The 24,938-nt window shown below is 37.4% G+C and overlaps 1 protein-coding gene across 1 annotated transcript in view; it reads left to right on the forward strand.

Annotated features, from left to right (window-relative positions):
• The window catches only part of LOC121391363 (B-cell receptor CD22-like), a gene marked incomplete at both ends in the record, with an annotated part of 172,186 nt that extends 148,450 nt beyond the window's left edge, over nt 1–23,736 (forward strand). Inside the window, 3 exons of the mRNA XM_041523022.1 lie at nt 4,869–5,150; nt 20,168–20,434; nt 23,440–23,736. Of these exons, the coding sequence (XP_041378956.1) occupies nt 4,869–5,150; nt 20,168–20,434; nt 23,440–23,736 (846 nt within the window). The remainder of the gene's footprint in view (nt 1–4,868; nt 5,151–20,167; nt 20,435–23,439) is intronic.
• Between the last annotated feature and the right edge of the window lie 1,202 nt (nt 23,737–24,938).

A 24,938-nucleotide genomic window follows, 5' to 3' on the forward strand; every position in this document is an offset into this window, starting at 1 on the left:
GCATCAAATGACATGGTAGAGAGCTTGTTTGAGGAGGGATAGGTCCAGTCCCAGCCAATGATCCACAGCATCAAATGACATGGTAGAGTGCTCGTTTGAGGAGGGATAGGTCCTGTCCCAGCCAATGACCCACAGCATCAAATGACATGGTAGAGTGCTCGTTTGAGGAGGGATAGGTCCTGTCCCAGCCAATGCCCCCACAGCATCAAATGACATGGTAGAGTGCTCGTTTGAGGAGGGATAGGTCCAGTCCCAACCAATGCCCCACAGCATCAAATGACATGGTAGAGAGCTCATTTGAGGAGGGATAGGTCCTGTCCCAGCCAATGCCCCACAGCATCAAATGACATGTTAGAGAGCTCGTTTGAGGAGGGATAGGTCCTGTCCCAACCAATGCCCCACAGCATCAAATGACATGATAGAGTGCTCATTTGAGGAGGGATAGGTCCTGTCCCAACCAATGCCCCACAGCATCAAATGACATGGTAGAGAGCTCGTTTGAGGAGGGATAGGTCCTGTCCCAACCAATGCCCCACAGCATCAAATGACATGGTAGAGTGCTCGTTTGAGGAGGGATAGGTCCTGTCCCAAGCAATGCCCCACAGCATCAAATGACATGTTAGAGAGCTCATTTGAGGAGGGATAGGTCCTGTCCCAAGCAATGACCCACAGCATCAAATGACATGATAGAGTGCTCGTTTGAGGAGGGATAGGTCCTGTTCCAGCCAATGCCCCACAGCATCAAATGACATGATAGAGAGCTCGTTTGAGGAGGGATAGGTCCTGTCCCAACCAATGCCCCACAGCATCAAATGACATGATAGAGTGCTCGTTTGAGGAGGGATAGGTCCTGTCCCAGCCAATGCCCCACAGCATCAAATGACATGGTAGAGAGCTCGTTTGAGGAGGGATAGGTCCAGTCCCAGCCAATGACCCACAGCATCAAATGACATGGTAGAGAGCCCGTTTGAGGAGGGATAGGTCCTGTCCCAACCAATGCCCCACAGCATCAAATGACATGGTAGAGTGCTCGTTTGAGGAGGGATAGGTCCTGTCCCAGCCAATGCCCCACAGCATCAAATGACATGGTAGAGTGCCCGTTTGAGGAGGGATAGGTCCTGTCCCAAGCAATGACCCACAGCATCAAATGACATGATAGAGTGCTCGTTTGAGGAGGGATAGGTCCTGTTCCAGCCAATGCCCCACAGCATCAAATGACATGGTTATGTATTCAGTGTTCTAGCTAGGATTTTAACAGGGCAGGGCGCTAATGTAAATATTTAACGTGAAAATAATATTTTTAAGGCAAGTGCTGGATATTATCAAATTTTGTACATTCTTAAAAAATCAAGTATTATTTTCTTTTATTCCTGCTTCTTTTTCATTTACTACCCGTTTTTCAGGGATGGGGGTGCGGGTGTGAGGCAACATAATTATTATACAGTGGACTCTGTACAAACCGGCATTTGAGTAATCCGGATTTCTGTGTAAACCGGCACGATATCAAAGTCCCGTCCAGCTACCGTTAATCTATTAGGAACAAAACTCTGGCTAATCCGGAAGCTGTGTACTTCGGATTACGGATGCAAATTCCAGAACAAAAGAATGGTTTACATAGTAATTAGCTCTGTCTATACTGGCACACAATTTTGCAAGTTCAGTCTGCCTTTGGTCAATTGTTAAACAAAGATGACAATTTGCAAGTAATTAGGCTACCGACTGTAACCGAGTGAGATGACATAATCGCGCTTCTTTGAACATTTAATAAAAAATGATCCGCACTTCTTGTAATTACAATATGCAGCTAGATCAACTGGATTAGTATTAGTGTGTGTTGAAACCTAAATGTATTCACTCATATCGACTTAGTGTCAAGCAGTTTGCATAAATACGTATGGCGCATGTTTTGCCGTGTCTTATTGAATTAGTAATGGCAGGGCGACCTAGAAAACGGCAACACATGGAACTTTCACTGCAGACTAAAGTTAAATTAATAGAAGAGTTTTCATCGAATCCACTATGTAAACAGAAGGATTTAGCAGTGAAATTTAAGATAGGAATACAGACAGTATCTGACATTCTAAAACGTGGTGATCATTACCGGCAATTGTATGAAAGCAACATTTCGGCAGAGAGAAAACGAATATCCGGCGGAAAGTTCGAAAATCTAAATGGATTAATGCATCAGTGGTTTAAGCAGGCAAGATCCAAAACACTGCCAATTTCCGGTCCGATTTTAAAAGAAAAAGCCCTTCAGTTCGCCGAACAGCTAGGAGTACCTGACTTCAAAGCATCCGATGGCTGGCTGATGTCATGGAAAATTTGGTTCAACATAAAACAGTTCAAAGTTAGTGGGGAGAGTGCAGGTGTCAATCTTGATATCGTGGACGACTTTAAGACACGCCTACCAACCATTCTTGGAGATTACGAGATGAAGGATATCTTTAACTGTGACGAGACAGGTCTGTTTTTTCGTGCATTACCAGACAGGACACTGACTTATAAAACACAAGCGGCAAAAGGTGGGAAGGTTTCAAAAGAACGATTAACTGTTTTATTGTGTTGTAGTGCAACAGGAGAAAAAACGAAACCATTGGTAATAGGGAAAGCCCAAAATCCTCGCTGTTTTAAGAACATTAGAAAGGAGTCACTCCCTGTGACCTGGACAGCCAATCGGAAAGCATGGATGAATTCACAACTGTTCAATGATTGGTTAGAGAAACTTAATCGACAGATGCGCCGACAGGGAAGAAATATTCTTTTATTCATCGACAACGCACCATCCCACGGCTGTGATCTGAGAGTGAGCAATGTAACTGTTAAATTTCTACCAGCTAACACCACCTCAGTGCTACAACCATTAGACCAGGGCATAATTAAGGCTTTCAAGACCAGGTACAGAAAACACATGATGAGATCGCTCATTTTACGGATGGAAGATTGTGCTAATGTAAGTGAACTATGCAAGGCAATCACAGTGTTGGATGCGGTTAATTGGATTAACCTTGCCTGGAAGGAAACACAGACAACAACAATTGTCAAGTGTTTCATGGTTTGTGATTTTCCTGTCACTTCTGATTCCAATGATGCTGATGATGACTATGCTGATGACGACGATGTTCCTCTTTCTACGTTGGTAGCCACCATATCCCGTGATATTAATGCGGCCGAGTTTGTTGACTTTGATCACGACATCCCAACAGAGAATCCGGATACGACAGAGTGGGAAGCTCAGCTAGTAACTGCCCTTACACCTGTTGCTAAAACCGAGGAGAAACTAGCAGACGACAGTTCGGGAGATGAAGATGACACACCTTGTGACACAACACCAGAACTTTCTTACGCCGATGCGCTTAAAATGTTAAGACAACTGAAAACCTTTGCTGCTACAACCGATGACGAACTGTTACAACCAATATTAAAGCTGGAGGCCATGACAGAGAAGTCTGCTTTGAAGAAGCACGTAAAGAAAACACAATCAACAGTTACAGACTTTTTCTCAGCTGACACTCGATAGACTGTGACATTCATAATAAACAATGAACTCAAATTCTAATTATTATGTGATTTTAATTATTAAAATGATATTGTGTTTATCAAGTTTGTAATTCCATTTCATGTGATTTTAATCAATAAAATAAAATTGTGTTTATTCAGTTTGTGTGTGTTTATTATTATTTTTATGGTTTTGTTTTGGTAATTTTTACAATTCAAGTCTGGTCCGAACTTCTGTCCCAGCCATGCCTGATCTTGATTGCTACTGTGGATCTTTAATTTCATTGGTTGAAAATGTAGGTCTCGGCTATTCCTGTTACTGTTAGTCAGGTTGTTGTGGATAATGACATTTTATTTACGTTGGTAATTTACGATTTTGATAATTATGGCTCTCTGAATGAAATATTTATAAACCGGCACTCTGTCTAAACCGGCATATTTTGTTGGTCCCAATCCACAGTCCACTGTACTTAAATTTGGAATTTTGATGAAAAAGTACAATCATGGTCGTATTGTACCAATGCACTGAATATATACACAATTAAGCCATTATTAATAATTACAAAATTATTAGCCATTATTAATAATAAAAAACCCACCTTTTTATTATTTCTGTCTATTGCGTATAGTATTTATATCATTTAATACAATCCACTGCTAAGTTATCTTGATGTCTACTTTCAACTGGGTGTTCGGTTAATTAGTTAAGTGCTGTGTGACAGTAAGGTTACTCTTCATTCAAGCTTTGTAAGAATGGCTGCCTGCTCGTCTGCAGTCATAACGATTAACAAAAGTAAGAAATACATGCCACATGCAGTACTGTTGTCAGACTTTCACACCTGTGACCAAACCATGTATTGTCAAATGTTTCTTAGTTGGGAAATTCAGATCTGTAACAACACTGTACACACTTTGAACGGAAAGCAATATTTTGGTTTCATTATTTTTGTATAGCAATGAATTAGGATAGGGCTGCGATAATCAAGGGCAGAGTGGCACAAAACAGGGCCAGGGCGTAGCACATTTCTATTTATTGCTGGCTACAGAACACTGGGTATGGATGTTTATATATAACAATGCATGCAAAAAGAATTAAAGATTAATTAAAGATTAAAATTAAAATATATTTGCCTTTTGCTCAATGCTAATTTTTGCATTTAGCTTCGTTTCTCACAAATATAAGAAATCAATTCAATTAAAATTAAATTGAATTTTTGATTATTATTATTTTATTTATGTTTTAACATGAATTGAGATGAACATCTTATGGATGCAGCTATCAGTGACCCCGAATAAGTTGATGGTAGGCGAATAATTCAATTCTGACAAATCCTTGTGTTATATTTTGATCCCAAAATTGTTTCTAAATGCAGATGCTCCTGATACACCGAGTTTGTCTTCAGTTCCATCACAGCCATGGCTTGAACAGAGATCAGCTTCACTGAATTGTTCTTTAACTGATCAAGGAAATCCGGTGGCTACGTTTTACTGGATTAGGAATAACAATGGTATAGAACACACAGGATTCAACTACATGTTCACACCATCAAAGGAAGACAACAGAGACGAGTACAAGTGTACAGCTGGGAATCTTTTCACAGAGAGAATCGGACAATCCAGACCTGAGTCCAGACCAGTACAGCTCAATGTGTACTGTAAGTAACACTATTTTAGTTTGTAGTATATTAGTATGTGATACATGTATGTTAGTATGTAGTAGTAATGGAGACGAGTACAGGTGTACAGCTGGGAATCTCTTCACAGACAGAGACGGGCAATGCAGACCTGAGTCTAACTCAGTGCAGCTCAGTGTGTACTGTGAGTAACACTATTTTAGTTTGTAGTATATTAGTATGTGATATGTTAGTATGGAGTAGTAATGGAGACGAGTACAGGTGTACAGCTGGGAATCTCTTCACAGACAGAGACGGACAATCCAGACCTGTGTCTAACACAGTGCAGCTCAATGTGTACTGTAAGTAACACTATTTTAGTTTGTAGTATATTAGTATGTGATACATGTATGTTAGTATGTAGTAGTAATGGAGACGAGTACAGGTGTACAGCTGGGAATCTCTTCACAGACAGAGACGGACAATCCAGACCTGAGTCTTAACTCAGTGCAGCTCAGTGTGTACTGTATGTGGTATGGAAAATGCTACTGGAATGATTACACTGTAAATATTAATTGACTAATATTACTAGACTAATTAATATTTTTAGCAATAATACCTTTGTATATTGTCCTAATTGGCTGAATTAAGACTACTGGACATTTAAGAATGTGTAATGATTGGGTATTCACATACATTTAAAGTCACTTTTAAAGTTTTCTAAAACAGGGCTTCTAGATTATGGTAGCCCCACTCCCATGGCTAGTGATATTCAATGTTGGGCTAGTAAGTAACAACTATTGCCATGCCCGACATCTAGTGAATATTTTTGGTTAAATGTTAAGTCTATTTTGTAAATATGAATATCCTGCCCCCACCCCAACCCCCTAATATTAGTGTTTTTAAGCTCTTATCTAGTATCTCCCTCTTTAGGTGACAAATTTGATTATTACTAATATTATTTAGTAAAACTATTAACTTAAAGTAAAGTAGGGCTAGTGAATTTTTAATTGTGGCTAGTAAATTTTTAAAACAAGCTATTCATATGTGACATGGAGATAAACATAAGAAGTCACACTAATGGTTTCAGTTGATTTCAGTGTTATAGTCCTGTGCGAGAAAGTTCTTACCTCCCTTGATTTTAGTTGACTAAATTAATTACACCTCTTGCCTACAGTACACTTGCAGAGAATAAATCTGTTCAATGTCTAAACCGTGACTGTTGAGAACGGTAGCTGGTCAACTTATTTGTGGCTAGACACTCTAAACCGTGACTGCTGAGAACGGTAGCTGGTCAGGTTATTCGTGGCTAGACGCTCTAAACCGTGACTGCTGAGAACGGTAGCTGGTCAGGTTATTCGTGGCTAGACGCTCTAAACCGTGACTGCTGAGAACGGTAGCTGGTCAGGTTATTCGTGGCTAGACGCTCTAAACCGTGACTGCTGAGAACGGTAGCTGGTCAAGTTATTCGTGGCTAGACGCTCTAAACCGTGACTGCTGAGAACGGTAGCTGGTCAAGTTATTCGTGGCTAGACGCTCTAAACCGTGACTGCTGAGAACGGTAGCTGGTCAGGTTATTCGTGACTAGACACTCTAAACCATCGTTCAGACCTGTCAACCTTTAGTCAAGAGAAAGCAGGAGGTGTGTGTTGAAAAAGCAGCAGATTTTGTCAAAAAACAGGAGATTTTTTAAATTCACACAATTTAACCCAAAATCGCAAGATTTAAAAATAAAACATTATTACAATAAGTTATATGAATACTATATAATGTCATATATACTTGTTAACCTTACATCTTGGCATTGAATATTTTTTTTTTTTAATTATTAATTTAATTTTTTTTTATTTAACTTTAAATATTATGATGATTTAATACATATTTAAAAAAAAAAAAAAAATGTTATCCAAAAATGTTAAGAACATGAACAAGACATTAAAAAATTAATTAGTACATTTACGGTATTACACTTACAGCCTTACAGGTTGCGTTACATTATCATTTGTGGTTAGTGTACCTACATGTAAGTACCAAAGACAAATTTATATAATAAATTGCATAAATGAATATTCAGTTTTTACTATAATGAGGAACGGTGGCGTGGTACTTATTTAAAATCATTATAATGATGCAATAAACATTGTATTTTCATTAATCATAAGTAAAACCTCATTACGGACATCGTGTGAAATATACCGGAATTATACTCATTTCTGTGAGTAACTTTATGTCAATATCAAACACAACATTTTTTAATTGTACAAAAATAATTTCTTGAAGTGTACCCTTATAACCAACATTTTACTGCACAAACATACAAAATTAACTGACACAAGTATGTTTATACAGCTAATTGGTCTTTTCGTTGTCTTGCTGTGACATGTGATTTTAACATCATAATGCATCGTGTGTATCGCTGTCAACTCGGAATCTGGCAGTTCAGATTTGTCACAGTTGCATTATGTAATCCAGTGGGAAGACATTTTACAATTCAGAGGTGTTATTAGAACTAAATTGGATAGTTTTTTTTTATATGGCAACACTGAATGTCAATACACAGCCTGTTAAATTAGCGGCAACACGCTTCGTAGCCATTACGATGACAACAAACATTATAATAACACGTCATTTTATAAATGTGCTTTTTGAACAATATAAATAGGCTATCCCACAATTCTCACTTTGGCAAAGGTTAAACAGTCGGGACAATTCGGCCTGTTACATTCTCAGAAACCGAAAGTAGTCGACATTTTCCGAATGAGAAAAAAAAGGCAGAGTTACTTCCCTTATGTTATTTTGACAAAAGAGGATCGATTTTTTATTTTTTATGCTTACAAAAATGTCATTTAAAAGGAGAAATTGTCTCCCGCATAGGGGAAAGGAGATTTGATCAAATACCGGGAGACTCCCGCGGAATCCGGGAGGGTTGGCAGGTCTGCCGTCGTGACTGCTGAGAACGGTAGCTGGTCAGGTTATTCGTGGCTGGTCAGGTTATTCGTGGCTAGACGCTCTAAACCGTGACTGTTGAGAATGGTAGCTGGTCAGGTTATTCGTGGCTAGACGCTCTAAACCGTGACTGCTGAGAACGGTAGCTGGTCAGGTTATTCATGGCTAGACGCTCGAAACCGTGACTGCTGAGAACGGTAGCTGGTCAGGTTATTCGTGGCTAGACGCTCGAAACCGTGACTGCTGAGAACGGTAGCTGGTCAGGTTATTCGTGGCTAGACGCTCTAAACCGTGACTGCTGAGAATGGTAGCTGGTCAGGTTATTCGTGGCTAGACACTCTAAACAGTGACTGCTGAGAACGGTAGCTGGTAGGGCTAGACACACTAAACCTTGACTGCTGAGAACGGTAGCTGGTAGGTTATTCGTGGCTAGATACTCTAAACCGTGACTGCTGAGAACGGTAGCTGGTCAGGTTATTCGTGGCTAGACACTCTAAACCATAACTGCTGAGAACGGTAGCTGGTAGGTTATTCGTGACTAGATGCTCTAAACCGTGACTGCTGAGAACGGTAGCTGGTCAGGTTATTCGTGGCTAAACACTCTAAACCGTGACTGCTGAGGACGGTAGCTGGTCAGGTTATTCGTGGCTAGATGCTCTAAACCGTGACTGTTGAGAACGGTAGCTGGTCAGGTTATTCGTGGCTAGACACTCTAAACCGTGACTGCTGAGAACGGTAGCTGGTCAGGTTATTTGTGGCTAGACGCTCTAAACCGTGACTGCTGAGAACGGTAGCTGGTCAGGTTATTCGTGGCTAGACACTCTAAACTGTGACTGCTGGGAATGGTAGCTGGTCAGGTTATTTGTGGCTAGACACTCTAAACCGTCGTGACTGCTGAGAACGGTAGCTGGTCAGGTTATTCGTGACTAGACACTCTAAACAGTGACTGCTGAGAACGGTAGCTGGTCAGGTTATTCGTGGCTAGACACTCTAAACTGTGACTGCTGGGAACGGTAGCTGGTCAGGTTATTTGTGGCTAGACACTCTAAACCGTTGTGAATGCTGAGAACGGTAGCTGGTCAGGTTATTTGTGGCTAGACACTCTAAACCGTCGTGACTGCTGAGAACGGTAGCTGGTCAGGTTATTCATGACTAGACACTCTAAATGGTGATTGCTGAGAACGGTAGCTGGTCAGGTTATTCGTGGCTAGACACTCTAAACTGTGACTGCTGGGAACGGTAGCTGGTCAGGTTATTTGTGGCTAGACACTCTAAACCGTCGTGACTGCTGAGAACGCTAGCTGGTCAGGTTATTCGTGACTAGACACTCTAAACTGTGACTGCTGGGAACGGTAGCTGGTCAGGTTATTTGTGGCTAGACACTCTAAACTGTCGTGACTGCTGATAACGGTAGCTGGTCCGGTTATTCGTGACTAGACACTCTAAACGGTGACTGCTAAGAACGGTAGCTGGTCAGGTTATTCGTGACTAGACGCTCTGAGAACGGTAGCTGGTCAGGTTATTCGTGGCTAGATGCTCTAAACCGTGACTGCTGAGAACGGTAGCTGGTCAGGTTATTCGTGGCTAGACACTCTAAACCGTGACTGCTGAGAACGGTAGCTGGTCAGGTTATTCGTGGCTAGACACTCTAAACCGTGACTGCTGAGAACGGTAGCTGGTCAGGTTATTCGTGGCTAGACACTCTAAACGGTGACTGCTGAGAACGGTAGCTGGTCAGGTTATTCGTGGCTAGACACTCTAAACCGTCGTGACTGCTGAGAACGGTAGCTGGTCAGGTTATTCGTGGCTAGACACTCTAAACCGTCGTGACTGCTGAGAACGGTAGCTGGTCAGGTTATTCGTGGCTAGACACTCTAAACCGTGACTGCTGAGAACGGTAGCTGGTCAGGTTATTCGTGGCTAGACACTCTAAACCGTGACTGCTGAGAACGGTAGCTGGTCAGGTTATTCGTGGCTAGACACTCTAAACCGTGACTGCTGAGAACGGTAGCTGGTCAGGTTATTCGTGGCTGGACACTCTAAACCGTCGTGACTGCTGAGAACGGTAGCTGGTCAGGTTATTCGTGGCTAGACACTCTAAACCGTCGTGACTGCTGAGAACGGTAGCTGGTCAGGTTATTCGTGGCTAGACACTCTAAACCGTGACTGCTGAGAACGGTAGCTGGTCAGGTTATTCGTGGCTAGACACTCTAAACCGTGACTGCTGAGAACGGTAGCTGGTCAGGTTATTCGTGGCTAGACACTCTAAACCGTGACTGCTGAGAACGGTAGCTGGTCAGGTTATTCGTGGCTAGACACTCTAAACCGTGACTGCTGAGAACGGTAGCTGGTCAGGTTATTCATGGCTAGACACTCTAAACCGTGACTGCTGAGAACGGTAGCTGGTCAGGTTATTCATGGCTAGACACTCTAAACCGTGACTACTGAGAACGGTAGCTGGTCAGGTTATTCATGGCTAGACACTCTAAACCGTGACTGCTGAGAACGGTAGCTGGTCAGGTTATTCGTGGCTAGACACTATAGGGGAATATGTTTTAATGGATTAACCTTTTGACTACTGGATTAATTTTTGACAAAAAACACACTGAGTTGGTACATGTTTATAATTTTTACTCACATATATTTACTTAAATGTTTTATAAATACATAAAATAAAGTTGATATGTGAATCGATAAATATTATTGATGTTGGTTTTTCAATTTTTTATGATTTTTAGATCAGCTGAGGTATGTTGATTAAAATTAGGCAAAAAACTAGAAAAAGTCAGTTACTTATGGGCATTTGTAGCCAGCTGTCCAGTATTTATGTCCATTATTCCTGATGACTGGTTTTTTGACCAAAATGTTTTGATGCAAACTTCGATTCATATCCCAATATTTAGTGATTTTCATTGTTGGTGAAATGATCAAATTTCTAATCAAATGCTGTTACAATCACTATCGATCCCTGAAAATGACAGCGACTTGCCGCCATTGTGGTCAAGTGAAAATACTTGCCGAAAACTACTTTTTGAACTCAAAGTTTCAAGGTATTTTACATTGAAAAACAATAAACAAAAGCCACCATCTTGTCAAGAAATTTGTTTGCTGTATTGTACATCCGTTCAAGTGAGCATCATGTGGAAAACTGGGAAATATGAATGTGGGAGTGCACTGTATGTATGTGTGTGTGTATATAATTAAATTTCCATTACATTCATTGCAATATAATGTCATCCCATTGGTCCAGACGTAGTAAAAATTACGTCGTCAAGGAACTACTTTAACAGCTGTTTACAAATTATTTTTAGACTGGGTATGTTGGGGAAGTTTTAAATATCAATCATATGAAATGAAAATAAATAATTGGTCTGATACACAATAAGTGTTTTAATAAGAAATATATTTTTGGGTATAAAATTAATTAAATAGTAACTTTACAAATTAAAAACTAAATCAGCGTTATCAGCGTTATAGCAATGGACACAACAAAAATGGCAAATTTTGACATTGGTGATCCGAAAACAATACTTGGTTTTCATATGGATACTTCTGAGTTACTGGAGATATTTGATGATGACTTTGATGACGAATTAATAATGGCATCGTCTAATAGTGAAGACGGAATAAAACAAATGAAGAAAAACCTGGAATGCAACCCCAAACTAAACAAGTCACAACACCGATTTAAGAAGTTAACCGAGGAACAGCTGATGGAACTAGAGGATTGTAAACAATCAAAGTCAACAAAAAGAAATACTAAGTGGGCTGTAAAACTGTTTCAGGGTAAGTTAACCTTCAAACAAATAGCCTATTACAAATCACTCAAACAACACCTTAGTAACTCGGTGTTCTAGCTAGGATTTGAGGAGGGCAGGGTGCTCACTTATTATTAGGGCACTTTCTGCGGGAATAATTGTTTATGAAGGCAGTAATTTATATACCATAACCGAAGAAAAAACCGACCCAAAAACCTAACAAAATATTCAAATTATGGATTTAATGCTAATTAATAATATAGGGTTGATAAATAATGCAACACTTGTATGGATGCACTGCTGGACATACACTGGTCAGTTTCATAGTTAACATCTTTGGGTTGTTACATACACACAAAAAAATGAACAAAATTCTGAGGTATTTATATACAACTTAGCACCATGCAACATCAAGAGGGACACACAACTGATCAGTTTATTTCAAAGATTGCAACATCTTCTGTTTTTTACACTTAGGAACTTCTCTGTTGTCTTATTTAGCAGTGTTTCAACGTGAATGAATTTCCAGATAAGTTTAATTTGAAGTAACTTGCTTACAGTTGGAACATTTAGTTTGCTCCTTCTGTCTGTTTTTATCATTTTCAACTGAGAAAACACTATTTCACATTCAGCACTGCTCAAAGGCAGAGTCAGTGGTACAGACACATTCTTGGCTAGCAGTGGATACATTGCCTGTACATAGTCCACTTTTATCAAGGCCCAAAAGCACTTTTACAATCCCTGGGAGAGTCTGGATAACATCAATGAAAGAAAATTTGTCCTCTCGATTAGAAGGTTCTATTCAAGCATGTTGAAGTGAACAGCAAGAGCTTCCATCTCCATTTCTCCATACAATGCAGGAACATCCTCATCCAGTGAAGACACATCCAATATTGCCAAAGAATTGACTATATCGCTGTCCTGAAATCTGATAAAATAACAGAACAATTTATAACTCACAATACATATTCAATTGAATGATAATAATTTATTTAGGCAAATATTTGTAACTATTAATATATTAACAGTGTACCTGCCAACTTTTAAATTTTTATTATTATTATTATAATTATTATTTTAATCTTTTTTAATTTGTATTAAAATGCTAAATATATTGACAACTAAATCTACCAAGAGTTTATGGTGATTTTTATTAAATTGTTTTATTATTTTTGCTTTTGTTATAACAAATGTGTCTATCATTGTATAAAAGTAAATAAGTGTAGTTGATGTAGGCCGGGAGATCAGCCATATGTTGAAAAAAGAAGGGAGAGAAAAAACAAAAAACAAAAAAAACAAGCAAACAAATAAACCACCCAACAATACTAACATTTAATTTGTAATAAAAGCCTGTTTACATCAAATATTTAAGAAAATGATTATTGTAAGGTATATCGATCAGAAAGTCATATATTTCTATAACTATACAAATATTAATGTAAATTGTCGTAATTTGTTTTTTTTTAAAATGGACACTTACTTTAATTGATCCAAAGGAAAATTTTTGGCACAATCCAGCCGCTTTTTGTAACGCTGTCAGTTTCCTTTCTCGTGTTTAAACAACATTTTGTGTAAAAAGTATTGGTATTTGTAACTTTTATAACTTGTTTTCATAATAATTGAAAATAACCAATTTCCGACATCAGGGGAGCTAACTCGTAAATTAGCTAGACTTGCCATAGTTCAAATTGAACACCGAAAAAAGAAATGGCCGTTAAAAAAAAAGAAAAAAGATAAAATAAGGCAGGGCGGCAACAGTCGGGGCAGGGCGCGCCGCCCTCCTATTTACTGCTAGCTAGAACACTGTAACTTTATCCAAAATTCTTACAATACACATTCTGTGAAACAAGATATTTATAAGAGTACTTTTAAGAGAAAAATAAAAGGGATGGGGAAGAATGATTATTATACAAGAATCCCTTGTATAAAAAACAACAACAAAAAAAAAAAAAAAAACACCCCACCAGCACCACCCTAAATAAGACTAAAAGCAGTGTAATTATGCCCCCCCTCCCCCCTAAAAAAAGAAAGAAAGGTCATTAAGAATTTTGATGTGACACTTGTTCACACAATTGTTGATCATAAACTGAACAATATATTTTTACCTATTATAAAACCAAACATAAACCTATAAATGATAAAATCTCTGTATGAAAACAATTACCAAATTGTGTTAGCACCCGTAATTGGGTTTTTAAAGTATTATTACAATGATATTTTTCAGACTGGTGTAGTGAAACAGAAGGCAGCATGGTTGATTTTAATTCTGTTACCAGCGAAGATCTGAATATTAAATTACGAAAATTCTATGTCTGCGGGCCAAGCTGTGGAATATCACAAAAATACCCTGAAAAATGTATGCGCCGCACTAAACCGCCATCTGCATGACATATGTGAAGATGTTGACATAGTGAAAGATAAACAATTCAAGACATCCAACAACGTGCTGGACAGCAAACTGAAATTCAATGTAACGGAAGGCATTTCGTGAAGCACAAAACACAAACAAATAATAGCACCAGCTGACCTAAAGAAAATAAGTATCTTTCTCCATGAAAGCTCAAACCCTGTGATCTTGCGATTTAGAAATTGGTTCAATTTATCAGTCCACTTCGTCAGTCGTGGATTAGAATTCCACCAACAACTGAATTTAAAATCTTTCAAATTTTCAAAACATGAAAATAACTGTGAATATGTAACGATTGTCCACGAAACAAAACAAAAGAACCACCAAGGTGGTGTTGATAACGTGGAAACATCTATTGACAAACGGATGTATGCAAGTAATGATACTTACTTTCCAGTTGAAGCACTTCGTTCGTTAATCGAAATAACTCACCCAGATGACAAATCTCTATTTAATCATTGCTCAAAGGATGCCTTAAATTCTCCAAATACTGAATCTGTCTTGTACACCACAATTCCGGTGAAACAATACCAGTTTACTCGCTTCATGGCCGACATTTGCAGGCAGTCAAAAACTAATACAGTATACACAGCACACTGCTTACGAGCAACAAGCATCCAGGCAATGAGTGATGCTGGCTTTGAAATGAGGAACATTATGTTTATGAGTGGGCATCGAAGTGAATCTGCTGTTAGAAGTTATAACAGAGATTTCCCATCCATACAGAAAAACAAAATTAGCACAACTTTGTCAACCATGGCAAACCAGCAACTTGGCCCCGTCTACTATTTCAGCACCTCAAATGCTTGTTCCATTTAAAAATCCAGTAGTTCAGTCAAGTTTGCACAATTTCACTTCAACCGGGTTCATTTCTAATTCTTCTTTTCAAAATTGCACTTTCCAGTATGGCGGCAATTGGTAATAATTAAATTAAGTGTGAATTGTTTACTGATGGTGCTGAACATTGAATTCTTCTCGTGAGTGTATTAAAAAAACTTTGCAACTTCACAACATCTGATGACATCATTTTATTTTATATTTATATCTTGCATTACTGAGCATTGAAGTTTAAGAAACAAAATAAAATATGAACTTTTAGTATTATTATTAATAAGTATGTTTGAAATTTAATTATACGGATTGTCTGTAATGTCTTTTACGTTCATCGGGGTATGAACAAAAAAAATCATCCGCAAACTTCTGTGAGAATGACTTCGTTGATTCACATAGTTTGCGGATGATTTATTTTTTTTCATACCCCAATGAACGTAAAAGAAATTACAGACAATCCTTATATATATATAAACAGTGGACTCTGCTAAAATGCCAAAACCGGCATTTGTCTAAACCGGATTTCTGTGTAAACCAGCACAGTTTCATGGTCCCGTCTAGTGACCATTAATTTATTATGACTTAACTTTTGTCTAATCCAGCATCTGTCTATTCCGGATATCGGATGCCAAATCAAGAACAAAGAAGCCGGTTTTGGTGTGATTAACTCTGTCCACACCGGCATCCAGACAGCGTCGGTTTGATGACTGCCCAAACAAAACTGTTAATTAACCGCTACGCGACCAATCTGCTAAATGAATGACATGGTCACTGCTCTTGTCATTACTTACACCATTAGATCAACCAGATTAGTGTCAGTGTGTTTACATACGCAAGTGGTATAAGGTTTAAAATTGTGTTGAGCTGAGACTGTAAAAAAAATCTGGTGCATAAATATGAATGCTAAAGCGTTTCACTTTTATTCATGCTTTTATCACTGAATGACCGAAAAAACCCGAAAGCGTATTAAATTATCCTTAAAAACAAAAGTCGAGTTAATTGAAGAATTTAAATCAAATCCTGTGTTAAGGCACAAGGATTTAGCAGATAAATACAAGATCGGCAGACAGACGATCTCTGACATACTAAAATTTAGTGAGCACTACCAGCAACTACATGTATACAAGGACAACATATCTGGCGACAGGAAACGCGTAACAAATACAAAGTTTCAAAACCTGAACCCGTTATTGCACCAGTAGTTTCAGCAGACACGGGCCAAAACACTACCCATATCCAAACCGATCATATTTTTAATACCTTATGGATTAAGTGGTTTTTATCCATGTATAATGAAAGCCGTCAGTACGGTCCCACTTAAACATTTCAAGTCTGGTCCTTTTTGGTGGTCCAGTCACATCTCGATACAAAAATTATTATGTTACAGCTCTAATAATATATTTAACATATTATAGTACAATTTATTATGCTACAGTATATTTTGATACAGATGCTATTGTGCATTGAACAAAATATTAATAGCACTGGGTTTATTTTGCTTATTTCATTCAATTAATTAGAAAATAAAAAATATTTAATCACGAATAATAAATAAAATTAGTAACACAATGTAAGCCAGGCCTGTAGGAACCGGAGAAGAGGCCTGTGTGCCTATTTTCCTATTCCACATTCATGTAAATACAGATTTTGAAAGGTTCTGTGCAGCCAAATAATATGCAAATAACCGATTAATGCTATAAGCCGATATGCAGTAAAGTGGATTCAACTGTATGAAAATTAGTTTTTTGGACTTTTTTCTGCTTTCTGCAATGCCTCAAGATTTTAATATTTCATTTAATAGAAGCAAATATGCAAATAAATAAGCATGTTGCATGGTCTCATAGCCTGCAGGGCTATAGCGATGTCGACAATTGAATGAAACACAGGCAGGGATACATCAAGCGCTTTTCTCTTACGTGATGATTTGCTGTCTGTCATGATTGCACATCTACCGAATACTGTACTTGAACTTGGAATTTGTTTTACATGCCTATATCCACTAGGGTTCAGGCATGTCCCCCTTGGGTCCTACCTCTGGCATGGCCAGCGGTTTGACCCGAGGGAGAATGAATACTGTTCAACATTTCATAATATTTGTGTTATACCTACCTTCAAAACAAAATATCTGATTATTTAAGGCTAATTACAATGACTGTATAGTGGGTTGCATGTGTCAGTCTTATTGTTGGATTCCGGCACTTAAACAAGCACACAATAGCAGTGCTCAATGCATTCATTCATTTCAACTTATTTTCATGTTTATATCCAATTAAGGTTCAAGCACGCTGTCCTGGGCACACACCTCAGCTATTTGGGATGTCTGTCCAGGACAGTGGGTTAGGTGTTAGTTGGTTAGCGAGAGAGAAGAGGGTGTAGTAGTTCCTCAGTGAGGGAACTTCGTACCAGATAACATTTTGTCTACACCACCAAAGGCATGTATTACACAATAGCTAGAGTTCAAATTGGCCAATACGTATACGTTTGTTTATTTTGCACTGCACTGTGGCAGCAATTTTGGACATAATTTTGCCAATATCTATATCATTTGGGCACTAAGTGGACTCCCATTGCTCTGTAAGCTCTCTAGATGGATTTATTGACTACAAAAACATGGAAAAAGATGTATTACAATAGAAATTCCAACTTAAACTTACGAACATACGCGTGTTTTAGTCTTTTGGGTTACAGCGGCTGCCATCTTGGACACCATCTTGAAAAACTCATCATTCAGATTCAGATTCTTGACTACTTCCCATACCAAAAGCAACAATAACCTGCTTTGGGGGTATTTTTGCAAGATACCCCCCCCCCCCCGCCACACACACACACACACACCCGGCTACTGGACTAATATGTGTACTGTGATCTAAGATGTTTTTTCCCACAAAATAGTGGATAATTCTAGTTATATTTCATGGCAATTAGAATTTGAAAAGTCATTAACAAAAAAAATCAACGGGGGTAGAGCACTTGCCTGAGGTGCTTGCATCATAGGATCAAACCACCTCAGTGGATCTATTCTCAGGTTGAGAATTTTTCCTGTCACAACCAGTGCACCATGGCTGGTATATCAAAGGCCATGGTATGTGCTGTCCTTTCTGTGGGGAAGGTGCATATAAAATATCCTCTGCTGCTAATAAAAGACTTTCATCTGAGATTATTTACTAAATGTCGAATGTTGACATCCAATTGTCGATGATTAATAAATCAATGTGCTCTAGTAATATTGTTAAACAAAACAAACTTTAATGTTACAACAATAACCAAATAACATGTTTTAGCTGTAATTTTAGCATGAAATTTAAAATATTACTAAAACTATTTATGCTGAAAATAGAAATATAACCAGGTTCATGCATAAAACAGTGTATCTTGGTCTGTAGCAGGTTTTGTTGGGTACCCAGCCATGTTGGCAGTTAGGGCAATGAAAAGGCAGATGTTGCTGCTAAATCTGCTTTGAACTTGCCCCATGTCAATATTGGTGTCCCCCGACAGTGATTTTAAATATATTGACCAATATATCTTTTCGATTTGGCAAGATGATTGGGACGGTGCGGATTTGAACAAGCTTCATTCTGTCAAAACTGTCCTAGGTGTGGCAATCCTCTTACAGGCGGTGCGGGAAGGATGATGTACATGTAGTCTTGTGCCGTGCCGTATCGGCCATAGATATTTGACGCATTAATTTATTTTAAAGAATTAAGGATCCTCCTCCTCAGTGTGCACATTGTCAGTGTACACTAACTGCACCACATTTTGGTGGAAAGTAATCATCTGAAGCTGAAGAGAAATGATGTATTTGGCAACAGAAATGGTTTGGAATCTTTTAAATTCCAGCCTAAATTAATTCTAGAATTTTTAAAACACTTTGATTTCTATATCATGGGTGGACCAGTTTCGGTGATCATAAGCATTCGGTTCTAAAGCATATCAATATTTATAAACAGACATTTGCTATTCAAATCCCTACCTTTTTATTAGTATTTCTACACTTCACATGAGCACTAAACTGGTCGCTAAGTAGCTAAGACTACTGCACGTGCATCAAAAACTGTCGCATGCATCAGCAATAAATATTGTTAACTATGTAACCTGTTTCGGTGGGTGATACATTTAGTGGTATAGCTTACAGCAAAAACTTCCAACACAAATGTTTTCAGTGTTTTATCAAAACATGTATGTTGGTCAACAAAACATACACTTATAATAATTTATAAAAAAATATGTTAAATATTTTAAGGCAAATTACAAAATGGAGCTCTCAAGAATCAGTGTTAAAGGACAACATTTTAGGAAAATGAATATAACAATTATGATATCTTGCAATTGAGCAAATGAATGGTTATAATGGTAAAATTGTTTGATTAAAAAATATAAGCTGCATTCTGAGTTTTAATAAATATATAAACAGATACAGATAAACAGATATAAACAGATATAAACAGGACCATATATTTTTGACAAGTATCTGTAAAGAGAATTTTTCCAGCAGACACCGTGACAATCATGTGACTTCAGTAACCAGATACCAGTACATCTGAGAACAGACAAAAATAGGTTTTAAAATTAAGTTTTCTTTCAAATTACAGTACGTCTTTGAAAATCATAGAAAAAAATGTATTAAGAAATGTGCCTTGTTTATGAGTGGATAAAGTTCAATCTTGCTTTCTTTGCTCGTTTTAACTTTATTTTTATGAACATTTCTGTGAATATGACAGACATTTGTTTACTTTACCCATGCAAAAGATATTCAAGTGTCCGTACTATTGTGCACAAACGACGCAACCACCGAAACAGGAACCTCACCAAAACAGGGCAATGGATGATACCAAATTTTAAAATATACTTACCTTGATATTTTAGTGTATTGTACTTTTCTCACAGCTCTTTACACTGTGTTTTTACATAATTTTATAAATAATATTTCCATATGCTTACCTTTTTATGACGCCAATAGCCGATGTGTATATTTGTGCTGGGGTGTTGTTAGACATTCATTCATTGTAGCTCAACAGTACATTGTATGACATCTGACCAGTAATACTGTGCTGCACAGAGATATCATTAAAGTTCTACCCACTCTTCTGGACAACGCCTTTTGACACTTTGTATTTTAGATTCCCCCCGAATTCAAATAACATTATCAACACACGACTCTCGTAAGGAAGGTGATGATCTGACCTTGACCTGTACTGCAGACAGCAATCCCAGTCCGTCCAGTCTGACCTGGATGTTTGGAGGACAGACCAAGGGGGATGATGGGAGCTTGAGATTAACAAATCTAAGTAGAGAAGAGCATGGTCAGTACACCTGTGAAGCAAGAGTCTCTGCTGGTCGCTATGGAAACCTGGTGAACTCGAGTGACTTTCAAGTTGTCGTCAACTGTAAGTAACAGTGAATTCCATACCACCTTATTGAATGTATGCTTTATTCAGTAATAGATGATTTGTTTCAAGCACATATGGAAATTCCATGTTCATCATGTAGAGCAGATATTTTCCATTTCAGATTTTGACTCATTCCATTTCCCAATTTGGAAAATTCTGTTTTGTACAGTTTTTCTAAAGTTACCAATAAATATCAAGTTATAATTAGATTTTTTGCTGGAAATAGTGTGAAATTCTTCCACATGAATTTATTACAATGAATATGCCCAATGTTTTATATTTGTAATTACATTGTTAGATATATGTATTACATGATTCAATTATAGTTGAGTCGGGTAATTCCGTACATGTTTGGATGGAAGTTCATGTACAGCACACTGCAGACAGATGGTATGCCGGAACAATACAAATACTGAGTGATCTCCCTTTTGTAAAGTGTAAAATGTTGAATATTTTGAGTATGCTCCGTTTCAAAATTGTTATTCTGGGTAATGAAAACACAAAGTCATAGAATGTATAACTCTATATGTTTATTAAAGAGATTAAAACAAAACAAAACAAAAACAAAGAAAAAACATTAAATTGGACAAAAATCAACAGTTGTGTAATGAACACTAAAATCAAATGCGTAGCCTATATCTTTATGTGAAGTTTTACTACATTTAGCCATATTTATGAAGTCTGTTTTTCATAAATGCAGAAGTTTAAGCATTATACATACATGTAGTTAACTATGTGTAAGTCTAAAACAGGCTTTGTAAATGCAGGAGTTTAAGCATTATAAATACACGTAGTTAACTATGTGTAAGTCTAAAACAGGCTTTGTGAATGCAGGAGTTTAAGCATTATAAATACACGTAGTTAACTATGTGTAAGTCTAAAACAGACTTTGTGAATGCAGGAGTTTAAGCATTATAAATACACGTAGTTAACTATGTGTAAGTCTAAAACAGACTTTGTGAATGCAGGAGTTTAAGCATTATAAATACACGTAGTTAACTATGTGTAAGTCTAAAACAGACTTTGTGAATGCAGGAGTTTAAGCATTATAAATACACGTAGTTAACTATGTGTAAGTCTAAAACAGACTTTGTGAATGCAGGAGTTTAAGCATTATAAATACAGGCTTTGTAAATGCAGGAGTTTAAGCATTATAAATACACGTAGTTAACTATGTGTAAGTCTAAAACAGGCTTTGTAAATGCAGGAGTTTAAGCATTATAAATACATGTAGTTAACTATGTGTAAGTCTAAAACAGACTTTGTGAATGCAGGAGTTTAAGCATTATAAACACACGTAGTTAACTATGTGTAAGTCTAAAACAGGCTTTGTAAATGCAGGAGTTTAAGCATTATAAATACACGTAGTTAACTATGTGTAAGTCTAAAACAGACTTTGTAAATGCAGGAGTTTAAGCATTATAAATACACGTAGTTAACTATGTGTAAGTCTAAAACAGGCTTTGTAAATGCAGGAGTTTAAGCATTATAAATACACGTAGTTAACTATGTGTAAGTCTAAAACAGGCTTTGTGAATGCAGGAGTTTAAGCATTATAAATACACGTAGTTAACTATGTGTAAGTCTAAAACAGACTTTGTAAATGCAGGAGTTTAAGCATTATAAACACACGTAGTTAACTATGTGTAAGTCTAAAACAGGCTTTGTGAATGCAGGAGTTTAAGCATTATAAATACACGTAGTTAACTATGTGTAAGTCTAAAACAGACTTTGTAAATGCAGCCCCATATATTCAAGACTCGTCCATAACATTATGAAACACTGTGCACCTAAAGTAAAAACAAGTGGGAGAATAATATTTATTTTAGGGGTACATTTTGATGATTAAATACTGATATCGTGCAACAGCGATGTTATGTTTGAAGTTTTTAAAGTGTTGCTTTGTATATTGCACTCTGTTTAGAAACCACATATTGTGTTTTTGACATGCACTTCTGAATTATAATGACCAGTATTATTTATTTATGTAATATCAAAACATTGAAGATTCATGTTGTCATTCATTTATAACACATCAATTTGAGAAACCATTCATCAACACTTTGAGAATACATTTAAGGTCATCAGCCATAAATGGAATCATGGGTCAGTCTGTCTGAAAGCCTCTGTTTGAAAAGAAGTTGACTAAAATTTACAAATTCTCTCACTGGAATTCCCAAAAATTAGAGGGTACTGATTATGGCTTGATGTCTGTAAAAAAATCACATTTTCTAGAGTACCTTCAAACACTGTGCCAATTGAATATAGTGATTCCCAATTTGTTTTGTGCATGTTCAGGACATATTAGGGCTTCTAAAACACGTAATGTACGTAGTAGTTGTGGTGTTTGTGTGTGTGTGTGTGTGTGTGTGTGTGTGTGTGTGTGATCATAAAACCTACTGCTAAAAATCCCAGGATATCTGTACACTGAAATCCTGCCAGGAATTCCAGATCCCGGCTCCGATTTAATTTTCCTGTGAATCCCAGCAGGATCCTGGTGTGTTTTTCACTTGAAGAATTCTGTTTCAGATATGTTGGTTTCATATACATGTATGCAAGCAGTTGCAGAGATTAGAAAAATAAGTCTTTTTGTTTCATGTATTTATGTGGATGTTTGTGTGTGTGTGTATGAGAGAGAGAGAGAGAGAGAGAGAGAGAGAGAGAGAGAGAGAGAGAGAGACACACACACACAGACAGAGAGACAGAGAGAGAGACACACACAGACAGAGAGAGAGACACACATACAGACAGAGAGAAACAGAGAGAGAGACAGAGAGAGAGACACACACACAGACAGAGAGAGAGACACAGACAGAGAGACAGAGAGAGAGAGAGAGACACACAGACAGAGAGACAGAGAAATATGGAAGGGAGGGAGAGAGATATCTGCCCCATCTCTGGAACAATGCATGAAACAATAAAACAGCTTGATGATTTTTGTCAGTCCTTTCATATTTATTTCAGAATCAGAGTTCATCATTTATTTCACCTGTGTTTTGCAGATGCTCCCAGTGTCACCTTCCTTTCTTTAAATTCAACTGAAAATAATTCATCAAGTATCATCTGCTCTGCTGATGGTCGCCCTGGCAACATGAACTTCAGACCTTTCAGCCATTACTGGAATAGTGTGAATATCAGGAATGTGGCCGGCAGATCTGTTGGAAATAACCAATACGTACTGACATTTAATCGTGCTACATATGAAGACAGCGGGATGTACTACTGTACTGTTGATAATGGAGTTCCAGACAGGTCGGGAACTAAACAACAGACAGCAAGCAGTGAAGTTTTCATTTCAGGTATTGTGTAAACAAACATTCTAATCTTGTATTTGTAGTCTCATACCGTTCCAACCAGAGGGGGACAATAGGTTTCGTCTCTGTTTTTCTGTCTGTCTATTTGTCTGTCTGACATGTAGTTCACCAGACGTCTTTTTGCAATACTTCAAGATATGGAGTTCAAACTTTGTATATAGTTTTTATGGCAATTTACCCACTTTTCACTGAAATTAATTTTATGAAATATGAAAAAAAAATTCCTGGTCTCATTTTGTGGTGTATAGATTTACAGACTTTCATTGTGATTTACTTTTTTTTTTAGAGTTATATGGCCATTGAACTTAGGAAATTTTTTCACAATGCATCAAAATATTAATTTATTATTTACTGTTACAGATCAAATATGCTTTCATGGCGATTTACTAATTTATCATAGTTATGGCCCTTGAACTTAGGAGATACAAAATATGTTGAGCTTAGATGGGGACATGCATGTATTGCTTTAGCAATACTCTCAGAATTAATGCTTGTTTTGTGAAATTAAGCATTCGTTTCATAATTAAACGGCAAACCTGTATTTTATCATTTGTGGGCTGATTATCTTATAAAATTTTAAAATTGTTTTCAAAATAACTCTGGTGTAACATAGATTAATGTCTTCTGTGTTGATTAAGATGTTTCATTGAGAGTTTGATTGCCTCACCAAGTACAGATCTTCAAACACATTTGTGTGCCTTCTTTGACATCCCGTAGGAAAAGCAAATGTTTGACTTCAATAGCCACTGATTTATATACCAATGTGCTCTAGTGTTGGGGCAAATATTTTGAGTGAAACAGTATGGAAATTAAAATTTACAAATTATTTATCTTTTGGTGAGCAGATTATTTTGTCAGCACCAAGCTGTCATTATAACTTTATTTTGCTCCATCATTCAGACCACATGGTCAAGAAAGAAATATGGAAAAATAAAACTGTCCTGGAAAGGTAATGGCATTTTATTGTGAAAAAAAAGAGGAAAAGTCATGGAATTTCAAAATAGGCAGGTACATGTGTATATACACATGTATACTCGATCTTCTGAGCGAGATCCTGCTCCACACACAGTTTGTGAGCTGCCAGTAAGTCATGGTCATTAGTAATGTTAACTTAAAATATAATTATTATATGGTATTCCAAATCCGAGGTAGAAAATGTATTACAAAATTTGGTAAACTAATCATAT

This window comes from Gigantopelta aegis, unplaced genomic scaffold (assembly GCF_016097555.1).
Source record: "Gigantopelta aegis isolate Gae_Host unplaced genomic scaffold, Gae_host_genome ctg2221_pilon_pilon:::debris, whole genome shotgun sequence".
In the NCBI taxonomy this organism is placed as follows: Eukaryota; Metazoa; Mollusca; class Gastropoda; order Neomphalida; family Peltospiridae; genus Gigantopelta; species Gigantopelta aegis.